The 24496-nt window shown below is 33.0% G+C and overlaps 1 protein-coding gene across 3 annotated transcripts in view; it reads right to left on the minus strand.

The window, feature by feature from the left end:
- The window catches only part of LOC136974407 (transcription elongation regulator 1-like), a 157231-nt gene that overhangs the window by 122527 nt on the left and 10208 nt on the right, over window positions 1–24496 (minus strand). For all 3 annotated transcript variants that reach the window (XM_067269277.1, XM_067269276.1, XM_067269275.1), the window contains exons 2-3: window positions 11352–11628; window positions 9516–9686 (exon numbers count right to left, since the gene is read on the minus strand). In XM_067269277.1, the coding sequence (XP_067125378.1) occupies window positions 9516–9686; window positions 11352–11628 (448 nt within the window). The remainder of the gene's footprint in view (window positions 1–9515; window positions 9687–11351; window positions 11629–24496) is intronic.

A 24496-nucleotide genomic window follows, 5' to 3' on the forward strand; every position in this document is an offset into this window, starting at 1 on the left:
ACTTTTATCCATATATATATGTGATTGAACAGAACTGAGTTGTCTATTGATAAAGATAGGAGAGACTAAATTTTGATTTTTTTTTTTTTTAGTAGAAGGGTCTTACATGAATCCCTAACTTTACTGTCAATGATTTTGAAACAACCCATGAGCCTCTGCAAACAGCGAGGTGGGATGATGCAAGTGTGCACACAAGTGCCAAAATTTGGTGGCAGTCTCCAGTGGGTAACAGCTGTCACTGGCAGGTAGACAGATGTGGGGAAAGCCATGATATGTATACTGGATACTGCTTGCCACAGGCTTTGCTCAATTTCATGACAACTCATTGATTCCTGGTACTATCATTTTTATATTTCTTTTTTTCCACAAAAAAAAACTATTATGACAATTTTAAGCTAAGTATTACCATCTTTTACTCTCAAGTCCCTTACATATACTATATATATGAGGGACTTGACCTTGAGAGTAAAAGATGGTCAGTACTACTACCATCCACACTATAAACCACTATAGGTACAATTGTTCTGAGAAATTGAAGTCGTAGAAATTTCTATTAACAGAAGACCTAAGGAATTTGGTATGTTACGCCCATTTGAAGTAGTAGGTAAATGCCAAAACAATAGTAGTCAATCATATACTACAGTAGAGCATCGATTATCCGACTCAATTGAGGACTGGGGCTGGTTGGATAACTGAAAAAACGGATAATCGAAAAGTATGAAAAAATACATTATTAGTATAGTATATTAGTATATCCCATGGAATTAGTATATTATTGATAGTACAGTAGAGAGTCGTAAATCGGCACCCTGGTAATCGGAATCGCCGGTAATCGGCAAGATTTTCAGTCGGACTGTGTCGTGCTGAATCGAACGTTTTTGATACTAAATTTACTTCTAAAGTATAATTTTCATGTTTTTATATTCTTCAATATATTTATTTTGTTTGTACAAAATGCAGAAATAATTTTTAACGATACGATAGCCTCGATTATTATTATAAAAATTTTCGTTAGGCTTAAAATCGATGAAAATTCAACACGAAGCGACACGCAACGGAGAAAAATTCAACACAAAGCGACACGCAACGGAGAAAAGTTGAACATCAAACAGGTTAATATATTTTTTCGTACATAGACCGTAATCGGAACAAATCCCTAATCTGAACAACCCCAGTCCCCAATTGATTCCGATTTTCGGTTCTCTACTGTATATCGCTATTAACCTACTTCACGTTGAAGTTTCATCAATGTTAAGCCTAACAAAATTTTTTTTAAATAATAATCGTCGTTATTGTAACCTTAAAAATTATTTATTTTGCAAAAATAAATACAAAAAGAAAAATAGAAAATTAAGCTTGGTTTAAATACTGGCCTCCCTTTCATAGTCGAGCTAGTGTTGCCAGCTAAAACACGCAAAAATTTAACAAAAATAATATTAAAGTAGCCAAGACATAGCCAAATATTGTAGCGCCACATCACTAGGGGACATTTGAATTTGCCGAATAGAACGCGGTCGGTTAATCGATGTGACGGTTGGTGGGGGGTCGGATAATCGATGTTCTACTGTATAGAGATTGTTTTGCTTGCTCTATTCTTCAAGAATGCTGACAAACAGATTTGCAACAATATAACTCAACAGGGGAGGATTTGCAATGAAATGGCCAGTTGAAGAGATAAAAAGTAGGAAAGAAAGCACAATGGAAGATAGCAAGATGCAATGAAGAAAAAATACAATGTAAGTACAGGAGAATCTTCACTGAAGAGTGCAATAGTTCATTTAAAAATCCTAAAAAGTGGCATGTCCCAAGACTGATCTTTGACTATCAGAACTTGGGCAGCTGCAGAAGCTGATAAGGATATACTTGAAACAGAACTTGCACTGCATTAAACAAAGGCAAAAGTTGGTCAGACATCATAAAAAATTGCACACAAAAAAACTAAACATGGTTCTGATTTAATTTTAACATTTGATTTTTTACTCATACTAAAACTTTCAGCAGGTCCAACATTTTATTGTAAAAACTCTTCACATATAACTTCAACATACATGACTCTGGAAAGTTCTCACAAGCAAAGGAACAAAAATGGCAAAACCAAACCTGGTCTATCCAAAACATTGTGATGCATAAAAATTCAGGTGCAATAGCCAACACATTTATGAGATATTTTGCAAAGAAAATGCCAACAAACATCAACTTTTCACACCAATATTACTTTCTGTTCTTGGCACCAAGATTCAAAAGTCTGATATAGTAGCATTTTTCAAATGTGGATATTCATCAGAAAGATCTGCATCATTCAAAACACAGATCATTTTGCTTCTCTCTCAAAAAAAAAATGCAGAAAATGAATGTTCTATTCTTGCATTTACGAAATGTGTTCACTGTAAAAAGCATCTCTGCCTTGATCATTGTTTGCTTGTCCAATTACACACACTACACTTACATTTTCTGCACATCAACAAAGCTTTCACCTTTGAAATCGTGGAATTATATTATTTTTACACTTTAATAACTTTTTATTCATTCAGCAGTGGCACCTAAATGTTTGTGCATCATCGTAACTTTTTACAGTCTTTTGGAGACCAGGTTTGGTTTTGCCACCTTTGTCCCTGAACAGTGTCCTTTCCATGTCAGTATGTGCTTCATTTGGAATGAAACAGTGGCTGACAAGGGCTCTGAAGAAATTGGAAGTTGTTTGAAAAAGTGTTTTGAAGAGATGTGTGTGAAAAGAAAACATTTTGTTACCATTAGTGACAATTGCTTTGTGCAAAAACACATTGGACCATGGTCTTCCTGTGGCATCTTTTTGCCAAGAACTGTTTTGATTCAATTACACACATCTTTCCACAAGAATTTTCATGTTTCTTTTGAAAGATTGATTCTGGATTTCCCAATCATTTTCCATTCTTCGGCTTGATGTTTATTAATTAATTAATGAATGTACCATGCATGTAATGTAAATTGTTAATTTTTCTAAACTAAAATAAACTTTAGAAATTATTCAAAAGAATTGAAATCGAAACGTGTATCAGAATTGAGTTTTTGGCAGAATCTGAATCAGGAGAAATTTTGGTATCTCCCATCACTAGTGTGAGAGTGCAGACTTAACAAAAATTTTTAGATTAAAGAAAAAAATATGATTTTTTAAAAGTAAATCTGTTAAAATTCTTCACACCAAAAACTTTATTGTTGGAGGATGTAATTACAGTAGATCCCCCCATAACACGGGTTCATATAACATGGATTTGTATAACACGGCAAAAAAATTGCGATCGTGTTTGTATAACACGCTAAAAGAGACTCGTATAACATGGTAAAACGTCATCGCCGACTCGTGTTGCAACAAGATTGGTCGAATCTGGACCAATAGTGGACATTGCACAAACCGTTGAGTTTAAACGAGCAGCGAGCCTACTAAAAACCATTTATTATTTAACGGCCATAAAAATTATATTTATATTAATGATGTCTCCAAAGTTCAGCAAATTTTTTGCAGAAAAATAACTTATCAGCAAACACACGCCCGCCATTCGATAAGCTGCTCCGCGACAAAAACAAGCTTAAGCAATGGCATCGTCAAACAGTGCACACTCAATAAAAGTAATCCTACAATTTTTTGTTTATAGCATAGTTTATATGGAGTATTCCCAAAAAATTATACGTGATTTGGAAATGTTGAGTCAAATTAGTCTAGAATCGATTAATTTTATGGAAGAAAACCTTTCAAACAGCCGTAGCCCCTAAACTGCATACGTACAGGGCTGTGATTGGCTCATGTATTTAAGTGACTTGTACAACACGGAATTCATATAACACGGAACGTATCTACCTTGTTATAGAAAGGATCTACTGTATATTTTTTCCCACAAACTTGCTTCCTTGTCCAGAGATGACACATCTTTTGAACGTGTGTCATGAGGGATCTAACGAAAGAAAATCCCTATTGGACAGACTTTAAAATTTCCAAAAAACGACAAGAGCAGTGAAGGGGGAACCCCCAATTAAAAGAACGTGATCAATGACAACAGGTGTTGTTCATTGACCACCTCTAGTCAGAGAGTAAAGGCCTGCCATCCTGTCAGGATTGAGGTTGTTGTCAGAAGGAAGAGTCGCTATCTTGCCAAAGTCCAGCCCAACCTTCTCGGACAGTTCTTCCCCCGATTTTGGATATCGATTGGATTATCAGTTGGATATTATCATACTCTAGAAGACATACTTGAAGGACCATCAACCAAATCTATGGAATCTACTAATCTACAGAACTGAAGCATCCACTACTAATAAGGTATTTATCTACTAGTGTCAATGTTCTATTTCAACAAAGAACATCTTGTATTCACTGCAAATTCATCAAACATACAAATATGACAGTAAACTTGAGAAATGAGATAGGCATCAGGCATAAATGCTATCTGTACAATTGGAAAGGAAATACATGCAAGGAGACCAATCAAAAACGCCAAACTGAAAGATATAAGTATTTAATTATACTAAATTATAATATAAGTATTTAATTAATTACTAAATAATTTGTCACTAGAGGGAGGTATTAGGTGCCATCTCTTATTAAATTTAATAATATTTAATTAAATTAATATTTATTAAATAATTTTTAGAATATTCTGGAAGAAAAGAATTGGCCCAGAATGGGACCCAAATCTGTTTATCCCGCTTCCCATGCAAATGCATTGCCAGTTACACTATCCGAGCCTCCAGTCTGTCATAAGTAGGAGTTTATAGGACAAGCACACTGAAGGCGTCCGCAGTCGGCACCATATGTAACTGAGGAAGGTTATTTCAAATTTAAATAAGTTTGGAAGAGGAAATCAGACAGAAGGCTCAAGTAGCATAACTGGCAATGCATCCACACAGTAAGTGGGAGTTGCAGATTTGAGTCCCGCTCTGGGCCAATTCTTTTCTTCCAGAATATTCTAAATTATTTAATGAGCAATTTTTTATTGTGGCATCGTCACAATGCCAGGCTGCAATTTTTAATCATATTTTTAATTTATTTAATCGCAGTTTTTCTTTGTCTCCCTATAAGCACGATATAACAAGGAGCTACTATATTTCCAGTAAACCATGAATACTTTAAATCTTTGGCATCTGTAAATAATCAGTAATGAAAAATGATGCTCTTTCATTCTGATTATTCTGGATATTTTCACTTTTCTTCTTTTTTGGTTCCTCTTGTTCTTGAACACTTTTAACACTAACAAGCATTACATGTAATGCCCGTACTTCTTTTATGTTCTTGCTATAAATGGCCTTCTCTATTTTTTTGTTTGCTGCTTCTAACAAAACTTGACCTGTCGCATGTATTTCACTTTCTTCTACTTTTTTCTGGTTTAAGCACTCTTTCCGACATTGATGCTCTTTCAGGAGAGAGTGCCTTGCATGAAATTGAAAATCCCCGTTCCACATCGGCATTGCCATGAGAGAGGGTCAATGCTGATTTCACTAATTTGGCTACACTGGGACATCTATCATGACCAGAAACTGTTTATTTTTTAATGCTTCGAGATGTGTAAGTATTGATTTCAAAATAAATTAATAAATCTGAAATAAACAGATTTCAAATAGTATAAATAAAATAATGTTTTATTAATGATTTCATTAATAACAAGGGACTTTTTCCTGAGATGGATAAAAAGCAACATCATTACAACGTTGTTAATCTTTTGGGAAGTGTGTGAAAATTTTTCCCACAAGCAATTGCATATTTTACTTTTTACAACACTTAAAATTTACCAAATAAATTAAAAGATTTGATGTGTAAATATGAATTTACATTTTTTTTTTATTTTTTTACTCTCAATTAATGGACACTTATAATCAGCATAAAAGAAGAGATTAAAAAATGGATATTTCACAAATAAAGTAATCACACATTTTATGAAAATAATACTTAGTGCAACAGAATAATTATACTTGTAGTCTATTTAAACATACATTTAGGAATGCATAGATGTGATTAAACATTAACATAATATGCTATGAAATCATTAAAATAACTTTATTCTATTTAACTCATATTTATGAAATTATTTAAAGATAAATAAAGTAAAAAATATTCTTGTAAATGATAACTCCATAACTCAATTGTACTTGAAACCAAATGATCTGCCAAATTATTGGGCTATAACAAGAATTTAATGGTCAGAAACAAAATAATGATCAGAAACTAAATTTGTCTAGAGGTAGGAGGTTACACCACTATCTCGTGTTAATTTTAATAATTATAATATATTTTAAATTTAGAAGTGGCAGCAGTGTTGCAGCTTGAAAGATTAATCCCATGGTATAGTGTGTTTTCCCCTACAAAGGGATTTTTGGGATTTTCTTAGAACACAGCCAACAACATAGGGATGTTTAAAATACTTATTTTTAATCCCCACAGATAGAAATGCAACTCTGAAGAAGTAGATTTTGGCTAATAATGACAATATGGCATGAGTACATAACTTTACTCAATATTGGCTTCTGAATTTGTAATGAGAGGGACTTTTTTAAGTGCATGAAAGACTTTTTACATATGTAAAAGGAATTTTTGTTTCACTTAACCTAACATCAGTGAGCAGCAGTTGCAGTTTTGAGTCCCACTCAGGGCCAAGTATTTTCTTCCAGAAAATTCTAGTCTGATAGTCTGATAATTTGGCTTTAAAATTATTTTTGATTGGTCTCACATCTTAATTAAGCACATGGAAATAGCCATAAAAAGTGAGAAAATGATCTGAAATGTGAGAAAAGTGAGTGACTCCGAGGCCTGATAACATGACTTCCAGTTTGCATCAGAAGTTCGTATATAGTTAATCAGGGCCTCCTGTCCCTAAGGTTTCCATATCTGGTCTTGTCTTTCATCTATCTAACTCTGTTCTCAAGATAACAGAAGAAAGACAGACAGACAGTTGAATGGATGGAGAGACAGACGACAGTGGGAATTTATAGGTCAACAATTTTTTCAAATTGCAGCCCAATAAATATTAATTTAATTATAATTATTAAATTTAATAAGAGATGGTGCCTAACAGCTCCCTCTAGTGACAAATTATTTAACAATTAATTCAATGCAATCACAGAAAAGTAGCCTGATGTAATCCAGTGGTTGTAAGGCTTTATAATCTTTTTTAAATTATGATTAAAAATGCACCCCAATGATGTCATAATAATTAAACAACTTTTGGAAGACTGTATCCGCTAACTGATGATGATGTCAATTTACCATAGTAGTTAGGCTGGTCACACCTCTAATTGTCTGAGCTTAACTGATTGATGGAACTATTAGAAAATGGATCAACATCTAAACATTTATAACTGAACTTAATGTATGTACAGTACATTAGTATCATTATACTCTTGAAGACAAGGATAACATCCACTAGGCAAATTGGCCTGCAGGAACTTATAAACTAGTCAGTCAACATAGAGTGATCATCATAATGACTTAATAACCCATACAGCAGTAAGTAGTTCCTCTCTGATTTGGTCAGTAATGCCAGTACAAGTGATCACAATAGATATGTTGGCTTGGATCTGCAATCTGCACTGGTACAGCTCCAAGTCCATATTTCTTGGTATCTACTTGTAATTCAGTTATCATTGTGTGATTGTAGTGCTTTATTTCATCATTTCATTTATTTTATCAAGCATCCTTCTTATATTCTTCAAACCAATGTCAAATATCTTCGCTACTCTCTACAGAACTGTAAAATGTAATGTACACAGTTGGTTAAGTGATCAATATCTGAAGACTGACAGTCAAATCTCTGATTCATTTGGTTAGAACAGTTCTAGGTTCAGTAGCTACTTAGGCATATTTGTGCTATACTGGAGTAATCGGTTCAATGACGAATCAAACTCTGGATTTAATGAAGTCATTATTTCCATGTAAATAATGACTTTATGGCATATACACAATGGTTCTCCTCCAGATTTATTTATTGACTTTTTTCCCTTGCACTAAGAGTTCACATTTAATAAATAAACATTGTCTATTGGCATTAATTTAGTTTAATCCAAATGCACACAACTACTTTCAACATGTTACAAATGTCTGTATAACAACAGATAACAGATGTATGGAAAGCTTTCCTCTTGGTAACCGAGCACAATTATTTTTATTTTAATGGCCAGCATTAATTACAAAAACAGAACGTATGGATGGGCTCACTCCTTTCTGCCATATTGGCTGAACTGATTATGAGAAATATAAAATTTAAAGTTTTCGCCTCCCCTCTTACTATACATTATCCAAGCCTCTATCTTAGGTATGTTGATATCCTAAACATGCTCAAAAACTGAAACTGTTGATTATAAATATTCAACTGTTGATAATAAAATGGCTATTTCACACCACTTATACATGCTCTGGCACACAAAGTTTAATGAACACAAATGTTTTCAGCCACTTTAAGAGGCCTTCATGACACGAGAGAACATTTTGTACATCAAACAAGATACAAAATATTTAAAAATGAAACATTCCATACATGCAATGACACAGTTTACAAATTATTCAATAAGTGATTAGACATGGTTTCTGAAAATATTAACAATATTAAAGTAATTAAAATTTACCACCTGCAATAATAATAGGGTACCTATTATTATTGCAGGTCACAAAATCTTTGTGTGACTAAAGGTTTACAAAAAACTTTAAATTATAACTGATTATGATAAAATTATATATAAAAAAAATAAACATTATAAAATTAATATAAGCATTAAAACCAAGTATTAGGATATCACCAAAAAAAATTTCTTTAATGATATCCTAATAGCATGGGATGGTTTGTCTGAAGAGCTATCTGCAGACAAACCATACAACTCTTATACAGCTCTTATCTGCAGTACACAGTATATCCTTCTATATTGTTTCACTGTAGACAAAGAAGAAAATAATAAAATTGCCTTTTTAGATCTATCTATTCAAAAAAACCAATCAGGGTCTATGCTATACAGTAAATCATAAATTTGCTTTACTACCATACATCATTCCTGCTACATCCTGGTTTTAAAAAAACAGCTATATCTGCTCTCATATGGAGAGCATATCATATCCTTCATCTCAGTTTCTTGTACAAACAACTTCAAACAACAGTTGAAGCAGTAAACAATGCAGGATACTCTCTTGCCAAATTTAGGCATATCAACATTAGTCTATAGATCTCTCTTACCCCTACAACTTTATTTACCAAAAATAAAAATTTAGTAATTGCACATCCTGCTATACCATATGTAGGACTGGTCGTATTATGAATTGTTTGCAGTTTCAAAAAATATAAGATAATTCCTTTTATCCAACTGCAGTTGTTGCTGTGTAGAATTATCTATAATGACAGGAATAAATTTTCTGATCTAAAAAAATCAGGTCTATATAATACCCAAGCAAGATTTGAGCTCTGATTCAAAAATTTTTTATATGGGGCACAACCAGAAAGTTACTAAATTGCTTAGAAGAACATCAAGACAACATCCTAAATTTTACATATTACAACTTTAGAACTGCTTACCTTTCCTTCAGCACTTTTTGTTTCAACCCATATCTCTCCAGTTAGATCAATCCCAGACACAGTAACAGATGTTCCTGATGCTGAACTCACTGTTGTGACAGCTTGATTATTTGGCCCCATATTTGCATAGCCTGGAGGAGGAACATTCATAGGTGGAAGCATAGGTGGTCTCTACAGATTATGAAAATTCATTTAAGAAATACAGTTTTAACAAATTCTTAAAATAAAATTTTAATTATAAATTAATTTTAAAACTGCTTAAATTTACTAGATTACAAATGAGCTAAAATTTTCATAATTATTTGGTAATTTGTTAACTTCCGAGTTATAATTTGCTATATTTAAATTGATCTCACTAGATCTTCCATTATCTAAAGTAACTAGATATATCAGATGTATAAAAACAACAGTAAAAATCAAGAAAGGTAATTTTAAAAAATACAAATATAATGTAGAAAAAGATTTTCTTGATTAAGTTTTTATTAAAAAGATGTAAATTTTGTGATGTCGTATACAGTATATTAGAATTAAACAAATTCAAAATTTAACATCACATTAAAACTAGAATATAATATTTAAAAAAAAAACATTTTTTGGTATTTAAAAATATCAATCATAAAATAAAATAAAAACTTAAACTAAAAAACTTTTATTTTCAAGTAAAATCAGTTATTTATTTTATCATTCTATAAACCCTGGTAGAATGTATAATGTAATATATATTAGTAAGATTTGCCGACTTTAAAGGGGGTTGCCAATAATCCCGTGTCAGAACGAGCCTAAGGGAAACCGTGTATGTGGGCGGTTGCAAAGGAGGCATATGAAAACAAGTGTTTACATGCAAAAAACTGTTTATTTGGACAAATTCATGCTTACGTCGAGTAGACTATTCCAAATCTCGGCGATCTTCCGAAACGCGAGAGTTTGGTTGGTTGATCGTAATCCAGTCCCGGGCAGACAAGAAGGACCGTTGGGAGATGGGGACGATCGGAGATACACAGAGATGTCTCAAATGATGGGGACGAGCGGAGATACACTGAGATGTTCCGGGCGATGGCACAATACACACCCTCGGCTTAATCCATAGGAAACAGTTCTTAATTCGGAAGAGACTCTCCTTCAACCTTGAAGTCCCAGTTTTTATACGTTTTTCTCGTGTACTATCCATCTTTCGGATTGGTCCCCCGTCCCTTTCCTTGCTTTCTGATTGGTCTCCCCTTTGTTTCCAAGCGCAAAACGAGACCATGTCGGGTTGCAGGAAAGGCCCGATTCGAGGTGTCTATTTGACACCCATTGTCGACTATGCTCGGAGATTGTTGATAGAACCACAACACCTGCACTCATAATTTAATCCGTTGTTTATAATTGATGTCATTTTGAAATTCTAACAATCACGCAATATTTTTCTATCCCCCAATTTTTCCCTTTTTCTGAAATAGTTTTCCTAAGAGATTTTTTCTTTGAGTACTTGTGTCAAACTTATACCTATTTATGAGCGCGTGTGTCAGAGTTCTACCTTTGGGTTGAACATTAACAGGTCGTTTAACCCGCGTTGGCGTCGTCCCGAGACTCGTTGTTTACATTTTTCGTCACATTGTTTTCATCAAGAGCTTTCTTTCTCTCTCTCTCTCTCTCTCATATAATTTATTATTTTTTCACAACAGAATTCTGCATTTTTGCGATTTCGGACCTCGTCTGGGTCCTCACATATTTATTCTCATTTAAGGGCAAGTAGTAATGAGTAAACTATTTTATCATAGCTAGTGTCTTTTAATTAAAGATTTACCAATATTATTGCATAAAACATATTGAACAAAGTATATATGTCAAACATACCATTCCTGGAGGAGGAGGATGCATACCAGGTGGAGCCATTCCTGGTGGTGGCGGAATACCTGGTGGTGGTGGCATTCCTGGTGGTGGCATATGGGGAGGAGGAAAATTAGGATCAAAAGGTGGCGGAGGTGGACCTCTGTAACCTGGTGGTGGTGGTCGTCTCATCATGCCTGGTCCACCTCTCATATGTGGTGGCGGTGGCGGTCCTCTCATCATTGGTGGTGGTGGTGGGCCACGAAATCGGGGTGGTGGAGGTCCTCTGGGTCCAAAAGGTGGTCTGAAAGAATTTTAAATATATATAAATATTCTTTGAATCAAAGCTTTCATCTTTATTTTTATTCTTTTACTATTGGAACATAGCCAATTAATTTACTCTAAATTTTATTTTTCATATCCTCATCAACTAAAGCAAATATGATAAAAAAATTTTTACACAAAATTAAAAGTCAGATTTTCCAGATAAATTCAAATTTATTTCTAATTATTAAATTTAACACAAGATGGTGGCTTAACCATCTACCTCCAGTCCAAATTGTTTAATCTCTTAATTAATTAATTAGCCTTACTATAGTCCAATATGAATCAGCTGTATCATTTGATTAGCAAAATACACCAATAATTTATTTATTTATGTATTTTAATAACAATTAACTCAATCTATTTTTTGTATCTTGTTAAATCTATTATACGCCTTTAAAGTATCCAGCATATTGTTAAATTATCATAAGAACGTTTTCGATCCCTTTTAGAGATCTTCTTCAGTTACCCATGAACAAAATTTGAATTAAAAAGAATGAACAAAATTTGAATTTAAAAGATCGCAAGTTTCGTTCTTAATGACGTCATCACTAACGTAAAACATTAAGAAATTAAATTAAAATTAAAACAAAACAAATAATTCTAGTTCCCGTGTGTAAATAACTTAACGGTAAAAACAAAATAAGATGAGAATGGAGAGAAGCGGCTAGTGCGTAGAAGTGAAATTACGTCATATCCGTTATGTGGAAAGACTTCCAGGCGGTTGCTAAGCTGTCCGAGTCTCTATGATTAATGCAGTGTTTGCTGAGGTGCGCCTTGTGTATCTCCATTTTTTCTGTGTTTTATAGCTTGTGTTGATCTGGTAGGTTTAATGATCTCGGCCTTGTCCCAATAAACCGTCACGTCCTGCTCCTTGGCGAATGCCGCTAGTACCGTACTATCAACATTTTTATTGACCGTGTATTTGTGTTCCTCGATCCTTTTTTTCAAATTTCTCATGGTAGCCCCTACGTACACAAGGTCTGAGTTGAATCTCTTATCCCTCAACGGTATCGAGTAAACTCCCGTGAGGGTGTCGTATCTATATCTTTCCTTGTCGTTTCTCAAAAATTTATAAACCGTGGGATTACGTCTATAAACTATGCGGAAATTCCTTTTTCTGGCTACTTTCTTAGTGCCTTTGTTTAAAAACGGTATGTAATTAAGGACAATCCTTTCTTTCTGCTCATTTTTCTTTATACGTCGGCTGTGCGGCTGGTAGGTCTTAATAAGGGTATCTATCGTTTGTCTTCTGTACCCATGTTGTAACGCTATTCGTTGTGCCCTTGTGTATGTACCCTTGTGTACGCAAGGGTACATACACAAGGGCACAACGAATAGCGTTACAACATGGGTACAGAAGACAAACGATAGATACCCTTATTAAGACCTACCAGCCGCACAGCCGACGTATAAAGAAAAATGAGCAGAAAGAAAGGATTGTCCTTAATTACATACCGTTTTTAAACAAAGGCACTAAGAAAGTAGCCAGAAAAAGGAATTTCCGCATAGTTTATAGACGTAATCCCACGGTTTATAAATTTTTGAGAAACGACAAGGAAAGATATAGATACGACACCCTCACGGGAGTTTACTCGATACCGTTGAGGGATAAGAGATTCAACTCAGACCTTGTGTACGTAGGGGCTACCATGAGAAATTTGAAAAAAAGGATCGAGGAACACAAATACACGGTCAATAAAAATGTTGATAGTACGGTACTAGCGGCATTCGCCAAGGAGCAGGACGTGACGGTTTATTGGGACAAGGCCGAGATCATTAAACCTACCAGATCAACACAAGCTATAAAACACATAGAAAAAATGGAGATACACAAGGCGCACCTCAGCAAACACTGCATTAATCATAGAGACTCGGACAGCTTAGCAACCGCCTGGAAGTCTTTCCACATAACGGATATGACGTAATTTCACTTCTACGCACTAGCCGCTTCTCTCCATTCTCATCTTATTTTGTTTTTACCGTTAAGTTATTTACACACGGGAACTAGAATTATTTGTTTTGTTTAATTTTTTAATTTCTTCTTAATGTTTTACGTTAGTGATGACGTCATTAAGAACGAAACTTGCGATCTTTTAAATTCGAATTTTGTTCATTCTTTTTAATGGGTAACTGAAGAAGATCTCTAAAAGGGATCGAAAACGTTCTTATGATAATTTAACAATATGCTGGATACTTTAAAGGCGTATAATAGATTTAATTTCTGATTTGTTTGTTCCAGTAAGCATTTATTATTATACATTTGTATCTTGTTTTAAAATGATTCACTAGTAATAAAAAAGTGTTTTATCAGATATTTTTCATTATATAATTTATTACCATATTACTTTTGATAATGTTGAAAACAAATTTTTAATGGTTTGTACTTAAACAATGCCTTAAATAAAAATATGTTAAAGTATCTTCTTTTAATGTAAATTTTCCTCTACTATTTGTATATTGGTATGGCATGAAAAATTAAAATATTTTTATAACCACTCTGCAATTTGAATTTTTTGACAAAGATTCAATGTTTTCAAATTAGGCCCCAATTCTGCATTTTATGTTTACCATAAAAAATACAAATAAATACATTATTAATCATGGGTATAATGATTATTAGTTAACAAGATATAACAAAATGGCATGATTTCATTTTTAAATCACGAAAACTCAAGTTAAAGTGACTGTCAATTAGTTAAAAAAATATTTTATTAACTAAGTATTTTCTGGGAAAATAAAAGTAAGCTCGAAGCATAATTTTTACTTTTTCAGCTTGATACGAAAACACACATCTGGTGATATGTTTCTAATGTTCTGTATAAAGCAGTTTAAAGCCTGCAAGTTCAAAGGAGGACGTGAATGTTCAGTTATAACTGACAAAAATTTCAAAAAACATTCAAAACACCTAATGTGCAGTCAGCAGTCTAAATGTGGATCCAACAACTGGTTAAAACATGCACATGTGTGACCACAGAACACATGCATGTTTTGAAAAATTCATTTTGTCATGACATTATGCATATTAAATGGCAATTGTAAAGATCAAAATAAAAAGTTGTCATGGAGATTGATGTAAATTTACAGCAATCGTAAACTCGACTAACACATAGCTTACAAATGGCAATCAGACCATAGACTTTACAAGGAAAACTTCAATGTCTAATATCTGTTCACAGATGGAGTTTCAAAATTCGGCTTCATCATCACATCGGTCTCGCTGATTTATACGTTTAGTCCATTCCAAAATGATAGAACCAGTGTGAAATTAGTAATGTCATTATTTCAGAAATAACATGCACATTACAAAACAATCAAAGGAAATTTGACAATTAGAATTATTATGATATCATATAGTAAAAATTTTTTCAAAAATGGTAATAAAATAAGAATATAAATGAATTTTAACAATATTGTATAGGATATACTTGTCCCAAAATGATAGGGTATTTAAATTGGTGATTTTATTTATTAATAAGCAAAATACGGTTACCTTATTTATCAATTATTCTTAAACTCTATCTGGCATTGTTTTAATAAGATTTTTCCTCTTCTCATCTGTGATCTTGTACCAAGCATCAGTTATTGCAATTTTTAATGATTCCACTGATGTATATTGCTTCCATTCCTATACACTTTCCTTGCTAAGATACCAAACATGTTTTCTATAGGATTAAGATCAGGAGAACATGTGCCAGTATATAACATGCACACCATTTGCCATAAATCAGTCCCAAGTTGATTTTGCATTATGAGTAAGCCGCATTATACTGTTGAAATTGGAAAAACTTTCCTCCAATTTTTCTGCAAATGACATTAGGTGCATATCTCATATCTAGAACTTGCTGATATTCTACAGCAGGGATTCCCAAATTTTTCAAGAAGAGGACCACATTACTAATTCTACATATGTCAAAGGCTTGTCTTTGCAGCTCTTATTTGAATGCAGAATTTGTTTCATTTTCTTATTTTGTAGAACTTTTACACTTGGATGCATCCTATTGGTCAATTCTATAAAATTTGAAATTTGAATTTACCTGTGAACTCTTCATATTAGAACATCAAAACGTTAGAAGTTCCATCTCTTTTAAAAATTTTTCACCTGTAGCAGGTCTTAGAAGTAGACCGAAAACATTCATTTTTTTGAAAAATCAGCTGGGTGAATATAAAGGTACTGAATTTTTGTACAATATAGTATAGCCCAGTTTCTGGAGAAGTTTCATTTTAATTTTGTAACTCTGTTTACTGTTGATTTTGACAGATTTATGGCTAGGTGAGATGCAATTTGCCTCAGACTCATTATAGAATTGCTATGTTTCCTGCAAATTAGTATTTTTGATGGGAATTCAGTGCAGGAAGTCTTCCAGATGACATTTTGTTCTTTATTCTCCACTAGAACTGACATAATTTTCCACAAAATATGAACAATTTTCCTCTTGCCATAATAAAACCTTTAATTTACCATGTATTCCAAAACTATATTTTCTAGAAATTCACCCCTAATCTTTACTGTCCTGTATTTTATACTATAATGTGTGCTATTTTGCTTATTAATTGCAATTTAACTGCTGACGTGACAATATCTCTCTCATTTTGAGGCAAGTATATCCTATACAACATTATTAAAATTTCATTTTTATAGTTTTATTTTACTACTATTTTTTGATAAAATTATTATTATAAGTTAGTATAATAAATCAACAATAAATTTCCTTTTGTTTTGTAACATTCTTTGCAAATGAATAGGAAGGAAAAAAAAGTTTATGTGGTAAAATGATAGGAAATTGGGAGCCAGTTAAACCAATTGGGCCAAAGGGAGATTGATTGCATACTAATTATAAAGCTCTATATTCATCCAGTAGACATTACAATGCTGTGTTGTCATGAGAATCAGTTCGACAAGGTGCTTTTTATTCCTGTATTAACATCATTATTACACAGTTGCTATTATTTTGGAATAAACTGTATTTGTAAAACCTCAAGTTTAGTTGTACTTTAAACTCACTACAGGCAATCAGCCCATAGAACTTACATAACAAACTTTGACCTTGAATATCTCAGATCATAGAATTTCAAAATTCTGGCTTCATCACAATATTGGTTTTGACAAGTTTAACATTCTTGCAAAAATCGTGCGATCATGTGATTAATTTAAATGTACAACCAGACATTGGTCTGTAGACTTTACATGGATAATATGACCTGGAATAACTCAGCCCATAGATCAAATTTCCAGCTTTGTCATGACATCATCCTTGACAAGTTGAACATATTTGCAAAAAATCATGTTTAGTGGTCGTGGCTGCTTTTGTACTGCAATCACAGACAAAACACTTTGACTTATGAAAAGCTCTACTTACGCATCACTCAACAATATTTACATAACATAAATGTTATTTGTAGAAATAAGTGCAAATTACAATGTAGACTTCATTCATTTTCTTTTCAAAATGCAAACCATTTCATATTCCATACTGGATGAGTAGTATTTAACTTCTAACTTATACGCCTTTGGTGTGAATTTTCGCTTGAGCTAAACAATTGTTGGTGTGACATCCACATGTATTTTTTACATATGTATTTTTATTGCTATCACTTAGAATTATACACTGAAGGGGGATATGAGAATAGCTTTTGTTTCATCAAACTGAGATTGTAAGAACAATTTTGTTTTCATAGTCCTTAGTTGTTCTGTACTTAGTAATCACACAATAAATTTGAAGCCAGTGAAGCCCAATCATATAATTCCAATGGCATTGAAATTCAATGGGATACAGTTCATAAACAATATCTAGTTACTGTTCTTTTTAGCATTTCACCAATGCCATCACATAGTCTGTTACCGTGTACAGTTGCAAAAACACGCTACTGTCCTTTTTTATAAAAAGTTTGTTCATCATTATAAAAATGGGCAAAATGTTTAAAATTTTTAAATTGCTATGAAGCACCATCCAAAAATAATAAGCTTTTCAAATTTGGAAATCAATAAAGATACCAAATTATTGTTGTCTTGGAGAAATATATAAACAGAAACAAAATCATAAATTAAACAACAAAATTTGCAAAGTATTATAATAGCTGCCTATGCAACTGCTATGATAATATCAAAGTATCATAATAGTTGCATAGGCAGTACAGTTTTGCTTGTATCTTGTGAACTAATAATCTTTCCTTTATGAGGCAAAGCAGAATAATATCACATTCATTTCTATTTTATGGTTAAAATATTTTTTTTTAAAAAACTTTAGACCTAATTTGAAAAACATTGAATTTTTGTTAAAAAAAATCTAAAGTTTAAGGTTGTTACAAAAATATTTTAACATATTTTTACTTAATGCATTGCTTAGTTACTTAAAACATTAGTTGTTTAAGTTAGTTAGTTAGTTAGTTATTTAAAACATGTTTTCAACATATTCAAAAATTACAATGAGTTATATAATAAAAAGTATCAGATAAAACATCAATGCCAAAACACACAAATTTTTCAGTAGTGAATCTTTTAAAGAAAACATATTATATGAATTTTGCAATAAGAATATAAATAATATATGGAATGCTCTGTGTGTACATATATACATATATATGTTGTAGTTATCAATAGATATATTTGAAATGATTCCATAACTATAAATGAGAATTAATGAAACCATTTCAAATATTGTATTTGTTTTCATAAGATTTCCTTTTTTAAACATGGCAGATAAAATAGTCCATTGTAATATTCTATAAACTCTGTAAATTTTTCATCGAATTCGATAATTATTTTTTTAACAAAATTAAAACAATGTCTGCCCAAAAAGGACAGACATTGTTTTAATTTCTCAGTAGATAAAAGCAGTAGCAACCCAAGTATAGATGGATGTATGCAACAGTCTGTATGTTACCGGTTCTTTTTTTAGAAATTACTTGTAATTTTAATTGAACATTTTGTGTGTTTTTTAAAAGGACATTTTTTAACTTCAGGCAACAAGCAGCCTAAAAAGAAAGGTCAGTTGCCAAGAATGTGTGTATTGTCTGAGAACGCAGGAAAATAAATGGTAGTTCCTTTTTGGACAGACATTGTTTTAATTTTGTTAAAAAAATTCTATAAACTATTCATACACAAGTTATATCTCATTATATACAGTCTTAGTCAAATGAGTGCTATTGTCTTAGACAAATGAGAACTGTGTTATTTTAAAATCTAAAAATTTTCATTTGTCATGCATAACATGACACATTAAAATTTTTAGATTTTAAAATAACAATTTCTAGAAATTCTCTTTCTGATAACAGAGAAAAGCCTCAATGAAAATTTTCTAAGAACAATGAGAATGAAAAATGCATTAGAATAAATTAATAAATAACCAGCTGCATCATACACACAACAAAAATTAATAAGTCTAGTATTTAACAATTATTAATTTAATAAATACTAATACTTATTAATAAGTATTAGTATTTAATAATGAGTATGTAAAGCAATTGTTTGGCTATGTATCTATAAAAATTAATATTGGAATATCCAATATTATACACAAAATATTGTTATAACAACAACAGTAACAAACATCTTGTTAATCACCATCTTGTCAAGGCAACAGTTCAGCAATTTCAATAAACCATTACCGAACTATTGGAAGTAACATAAGCTCTTTGTGGGGCTATCTATGACAATAAGATCTATAGAAAAAATTGCAGCCAAGGGCTGTTAACACTGATCCACAGTAAGAAACTTATAAATAGTATCTTATTTCCATTTAAAGAATATTAAACTGCATACATTTAGATCTTAGGTATAAAAGTATGCCTATTTATGTGAAAAACACAAAAATGATAAAAAGTCATTTACAATTTACAAAAGCTTATTGTCTAAATTACCAAGGTATTCATGGGTTAGACAAAGACTTAAAATCAAAAATCTGTCCTAGACTCTTAGCAACGGAATTAGCTGATAGAATTAACAAGTTTCAACCAAATTACTAAAATATCTTGGACAGTTGTGAGATATCAACTAAAACTAAGCTTCGTATTAGTTAAACTATATCAGCCTAAATTATAAATAGCCAATCCTTTATGTCTTGCGGTTATTTCATTGGTTTGTGTGATTTTCTGGTTTTGGTGATCAATGACTATATAGCTAGTGAGGCAGTGCAGCCAGCCATTGACCAGTGTGAGATAAGCAGAGGGTCAGGGGTTATCCTCGCTGACCACTTACACTGCACGGGTTGGCAAAACCCGATCTCGTTGTCGTTTCGGATGGCTAGGAGGGCAAGAAAAAAAGTGAGTGGGGAGGTGCGTCGGTAAGTCGACAGGCGTCTTTGATTGACAGGAGACAGGTTAACAAATAAAACATTTATTGATTAACTAGATTGGTTACAAGGCTATTCTACTATATACTATGAGAGTAAATGCGGTTAACATACGCCTGAATGCAACTATATGCAAGTTACAGATTCTAACTAAGACGGCTATGCGTTAAGCCTATTGCCGTTGCTGGAGAGAGAGTTTACAAAGGTCCTAAAAAAATACCTCTTGGTGTGAGATTGGACGATATAATTCGATGTATGGCGGTTGCCGACGATGTGGAAGAGTTGCTGTGGGTCTTCTCTGACAGGACTTCGTTCCTGGGCATGGAGACGGACACAAGTACAATAATAACTTCCTATGCGAGCGTGCAAAGTTCCGGTTGCGCGAGCTTTTATAGAGTTAGTGTGGGAAGCTGTTGGTTGTTGACGATGACTTGCGAATTCTTGACAGCCAAGTGTCAACTTTCCCACCCAACTGTTGCAAGTTGCCGGAGACCTCTGCTCCGTTTCTCTGCGAGGAATTGTTTCTCTCGGGGATTGTTTACACTAATTTGTAAGAAAAAAATGAAAGTTTTCTTTCATTTACACAGATTTTCCCGCTAAAATCCGCAGTCTCACACCAGTAAAGCCAGAAATACAATTACAAAAACAACAAGTAAAATGCCAAAGCCATTTTTGGGATAAGACTGTCTCAGAGACTCAGGACTCAACTGTGCATTGTTTTCTAAGGAAAAGAGAAAAATGAGCACTCTCTAATGAAGAAAAGTTGACACCAGTACTTGGGGTCATGGCATAGATTACGACGGGCTTCATTGTTGCTGTGGTTATGATGGGTTGCGTTGTCATGTCCCATTTACTGTTCTTGGCTACAGTGAGTGGGATCATTTCGAAGATCACGGAGGGTCTTGTTCTCATTCATCTTTGGTATCGCTGGTTTTGAGTGCAATTGTTCAAACTTCACTGGCCTTGGCCACAGCCATGAGACATTTTTAGTGAAATTAACCTATCCAATGTCAAAATTTCTCTCCGTTGCATGTCGCCCCAGGTTGAATTTTTGTCGATGCCTAACAAAAATTTCCTGTTTTTGAAAAAATAATTGTGGCTACAATATGATACAATCGTGTCTAATAATAATCGCAGCGATTATTATTGGACACAATTGTATCATCTAAAATTATTTTTTTATTTTGCACAAACAAAATATATATATATTAATAAATGTAAAAACAAAAAAATTATATTTCGAAAGTTAGTTTTAATATAAAATTATAACGACTAGCCCCATCTAGTTTCAAAAACATTCCAATGCTGAAATGAGATATCTTGGGCCAACCAGTCAAGGTCAGCAGATCGCAACCAGAGATATGTCAGGAATAACACAGGACAGGTAAATGGATTTTTTCAAAGATTTGTTTGTCAAAATTCAATTTTGCAACATTTGCATTTCCAACTTCCCAACAAGCAATGAATGCGCAAATATCACACTAGCGCCTGTTTGTAGAAAGTTTGTTGCCATTTTGTATTTTATTTTAAAAACAAAAAACCTTGATAATTCCAGCAAAAAATATTTAATAAAAACGTTTTCGACTGTTTTAAACAGCCTTCATCAGTTAAAACGAACTTAAAAACAAAAGAATGCAGAAAAAGAACTCAAGCAAATATTTAAAATTCAAATTAATTCTAAAGTAAAAATGCCGTTCTGAATAAGAAATTAACAAATTGCGCATGCGCAATATATCGCAGTGAAAATAAAAATAAAAAATAAAACAAATAACAAAAATATTGCCGCAAAAACTTGTCTATTACAAGAAAAAACGTTATGTACTGCGGTAAAACGATCTCCAAGCCGTGGACAAAGCATCAGCGTCTCTATGGTTAATACAACCGGTGTTAACGTGGGCTTTGTAGATTTCTAGTTTTTCTAAATATTTCAGCATTTGTTTGTTGGTCGTGGCCTTAATGATAGACGCTTTATCCCAATAAATGTCAACATCCTGATGTTTAGCGAAAGCTGCTAGCACAGTAGTATCCAAGCTTTTATTAATGGAGTATCTATGCTCCTTAAGCCTCTGTTTTAAATGCCTCATGGTTGCGCCAACGTATACTAGATCCGAATTAAACCGACGATCCTTTAAAGGTATAGAATATACCCCTGTTTTATAACTATGGTTTTCTTTTTTCTTGTCATTTCTTAATAATCGATATATTGTAGGATTACGTCGATACAACAAACTTAAGTTGTTATTTTTGGCCACTTTCTTAATCATCGTGTGTAAGAAAGGAAAATAATTGAGAATCACTTTTCTCCCTTGATTCATAGGAGGAAGCTGCCGATTTTTTGTCCTCTGAAACCTGTCGATAAGTCCATCAATCTCCTTACTCCGATACCCATGTTGTAATGCTGTAGCACGAATGTAACTTAGTTCCTTATAGGTGTCAATAACACTGGTGCAATGCGTGTAAGCACGCTTGATCCAGGCATGGAACGCTGCGTATTTAAAATTCATCGGATCGACAGAATTTTTTGGTATAATAATGGGCTGATAGGTGGGTTTTCTATAAATGTCAGTCCATATTTGACCAGATTTATATACAAGATATGTAGATGATGTTTTCATCCTTTGGAAAAATGATTGTAGCGCTCTGCATTTCCTGCACGAAATCAACAAAAACCCATATGGTTTGACCTTAGCGGTAGACCAAGAGAGTGCTTTTAACGTAAATTTCCTTGATCTTTCAATCACATGCAAGGAGGGTCAAATATGGACTGACATTTATAGAAAACCCACCTATCAGCCCATTATTATACCAAAAAATTCTGTCGATCCGATGAATTTTAAATACGCAGCGTTCCATGCCTGGATCAAGCGTGCTTACACGCATTGCACCAGTGTTATTGACACCTATAAGGAACTAAGTTACATTCGTGCTACAGCATTACAACATGGGTATCGGAGTAAGGAGATTGATGGACTTATCGACAGGTTTCAGAGGACAAAAAATCGGCAGCTTCCTCCTATGAATCAAGGGAGAAAAGTGATTCTCAATTATTTTCCTTTCTTACACACGATGATTAAGAAAGTGGCCAAAAATAACAACTTAAGATTGTTGTATCGACGTAATCCTACAATATATCGATTATTAAGAAATGACAAGAAAAAAGAAAACCATAGTTATAAAACAGGGGTATATTCTATACCTTTAAAGGATCGTCGGTTTAATTCGGATCTGGTATACGTTGGCGCAACCATGAGGCATTTAAAACAGAGGCTTAAGGAGCATAGATACTCCATTAATAAAAGCTTGGATACTACTGTGCTAGCAGCTTTCGCTAAACATCAAGATGTTGACATTTATTGGGATAAAGCGTCTATCATTAAGGCCACGACCAACAAACAAATGCTGAAATATTTAGAAAAACTAGAAATCTACAAAGCCCACGTTAACACCGGTTGTATTAACCATAGAGACGCTGATGCTTTGTCCACGGCTTGGAGATCGTTTTACCGCAGTACATAACGTTTTTTCTTGTAATAGACAAGTTTTTGCGGCAATATTTTTGTTATTTGTTTTATTTTTTATTTTTATTTTCACTGCGATATATTGCGCATGCGCAATTTGTTAATTTCTTATTCAGAACGGCATTTTTACTTTGGAATTAATTTGAATTTTAAATATTTGCTTGAGTTCTTTTTCTGCATTCTTTTGTTTTTAAGTTCGTTTTAACTGATGAAGGCTGTTTAAAACAGTCGAAAACGTTTTTATTAAATATTTTTTGCTGGAATTATCAAGGTTTTTTGTTTTTAATAGTTATTTTCCAGTAGCTATTTTTGTTTATTGTATTTTATTTTGACTCGGTTTTTGGTCCCCAGTACCTACAAGTCTAGATTTTTTGTGCGCGCATGATTTGGGCACCAAATACTCTGTGCCAAATTGTAACTCCTGACATGTACTCCTGCACTGCAATTATATAAACAAGACACAGTCTTGTCAAAAACTTCAAATGATCTTAACAACACAATAATTATATAATAAATTCTCATAAAACATCCACATCTTACAGGTACAAAACAAAGTATTTTTGATTTTTGTGATGTAAGGTGTTTATAAAAGCATCCAGTTTTTTGCTCTACCTTAAAACAAAGGATTGTTGACCAAAAGATGACAATCTTATTAAACAAATAATTCTTGAACATATAAAACAATAATAAGCAGAATAAATGTATTAACACAAAGAAACACTGAATAAGCATGTAAATCATAGTCATTCATAATAAACTGACAATATTCAGGAGCTAAAATTCATGTTTCCAAATAAGAGAAAGACTGCCTTGACTTTCTCAGAAGGAAGCAAGTATTTTGGGGAACTTGTAAAAATGTATGTCCCACTTTTGTTGTCACTATTATGATCTACTCAGTCAAAAAAGTTAACAAAGACAACAACAGAACATTGGCACTCACCTCTTTATTGACACTAGTACAATCTGTTAAAATAGTTTATTAAATTGTCTCTTAATAAATTTTATGAATCTTAAAGATTATTAATAAACTGAAAAAAAT

The sequence above is a fragment of the Centruroides vittatus genome, unplaced genomic scaffold, assembly GCF_030686945.1.
Source record: "Centruroides vittatus isolate TY-2023 unplaced genomic scaffold, ASM3068694v2 contig_349, whole genome shotgun sequence".
Lineage (NCBI taxonomy): Eukaryota > Metazoa > Arthropoda > Arachnida > Scorpiones > Buthidae > Centruroides > Centruroides vittatus.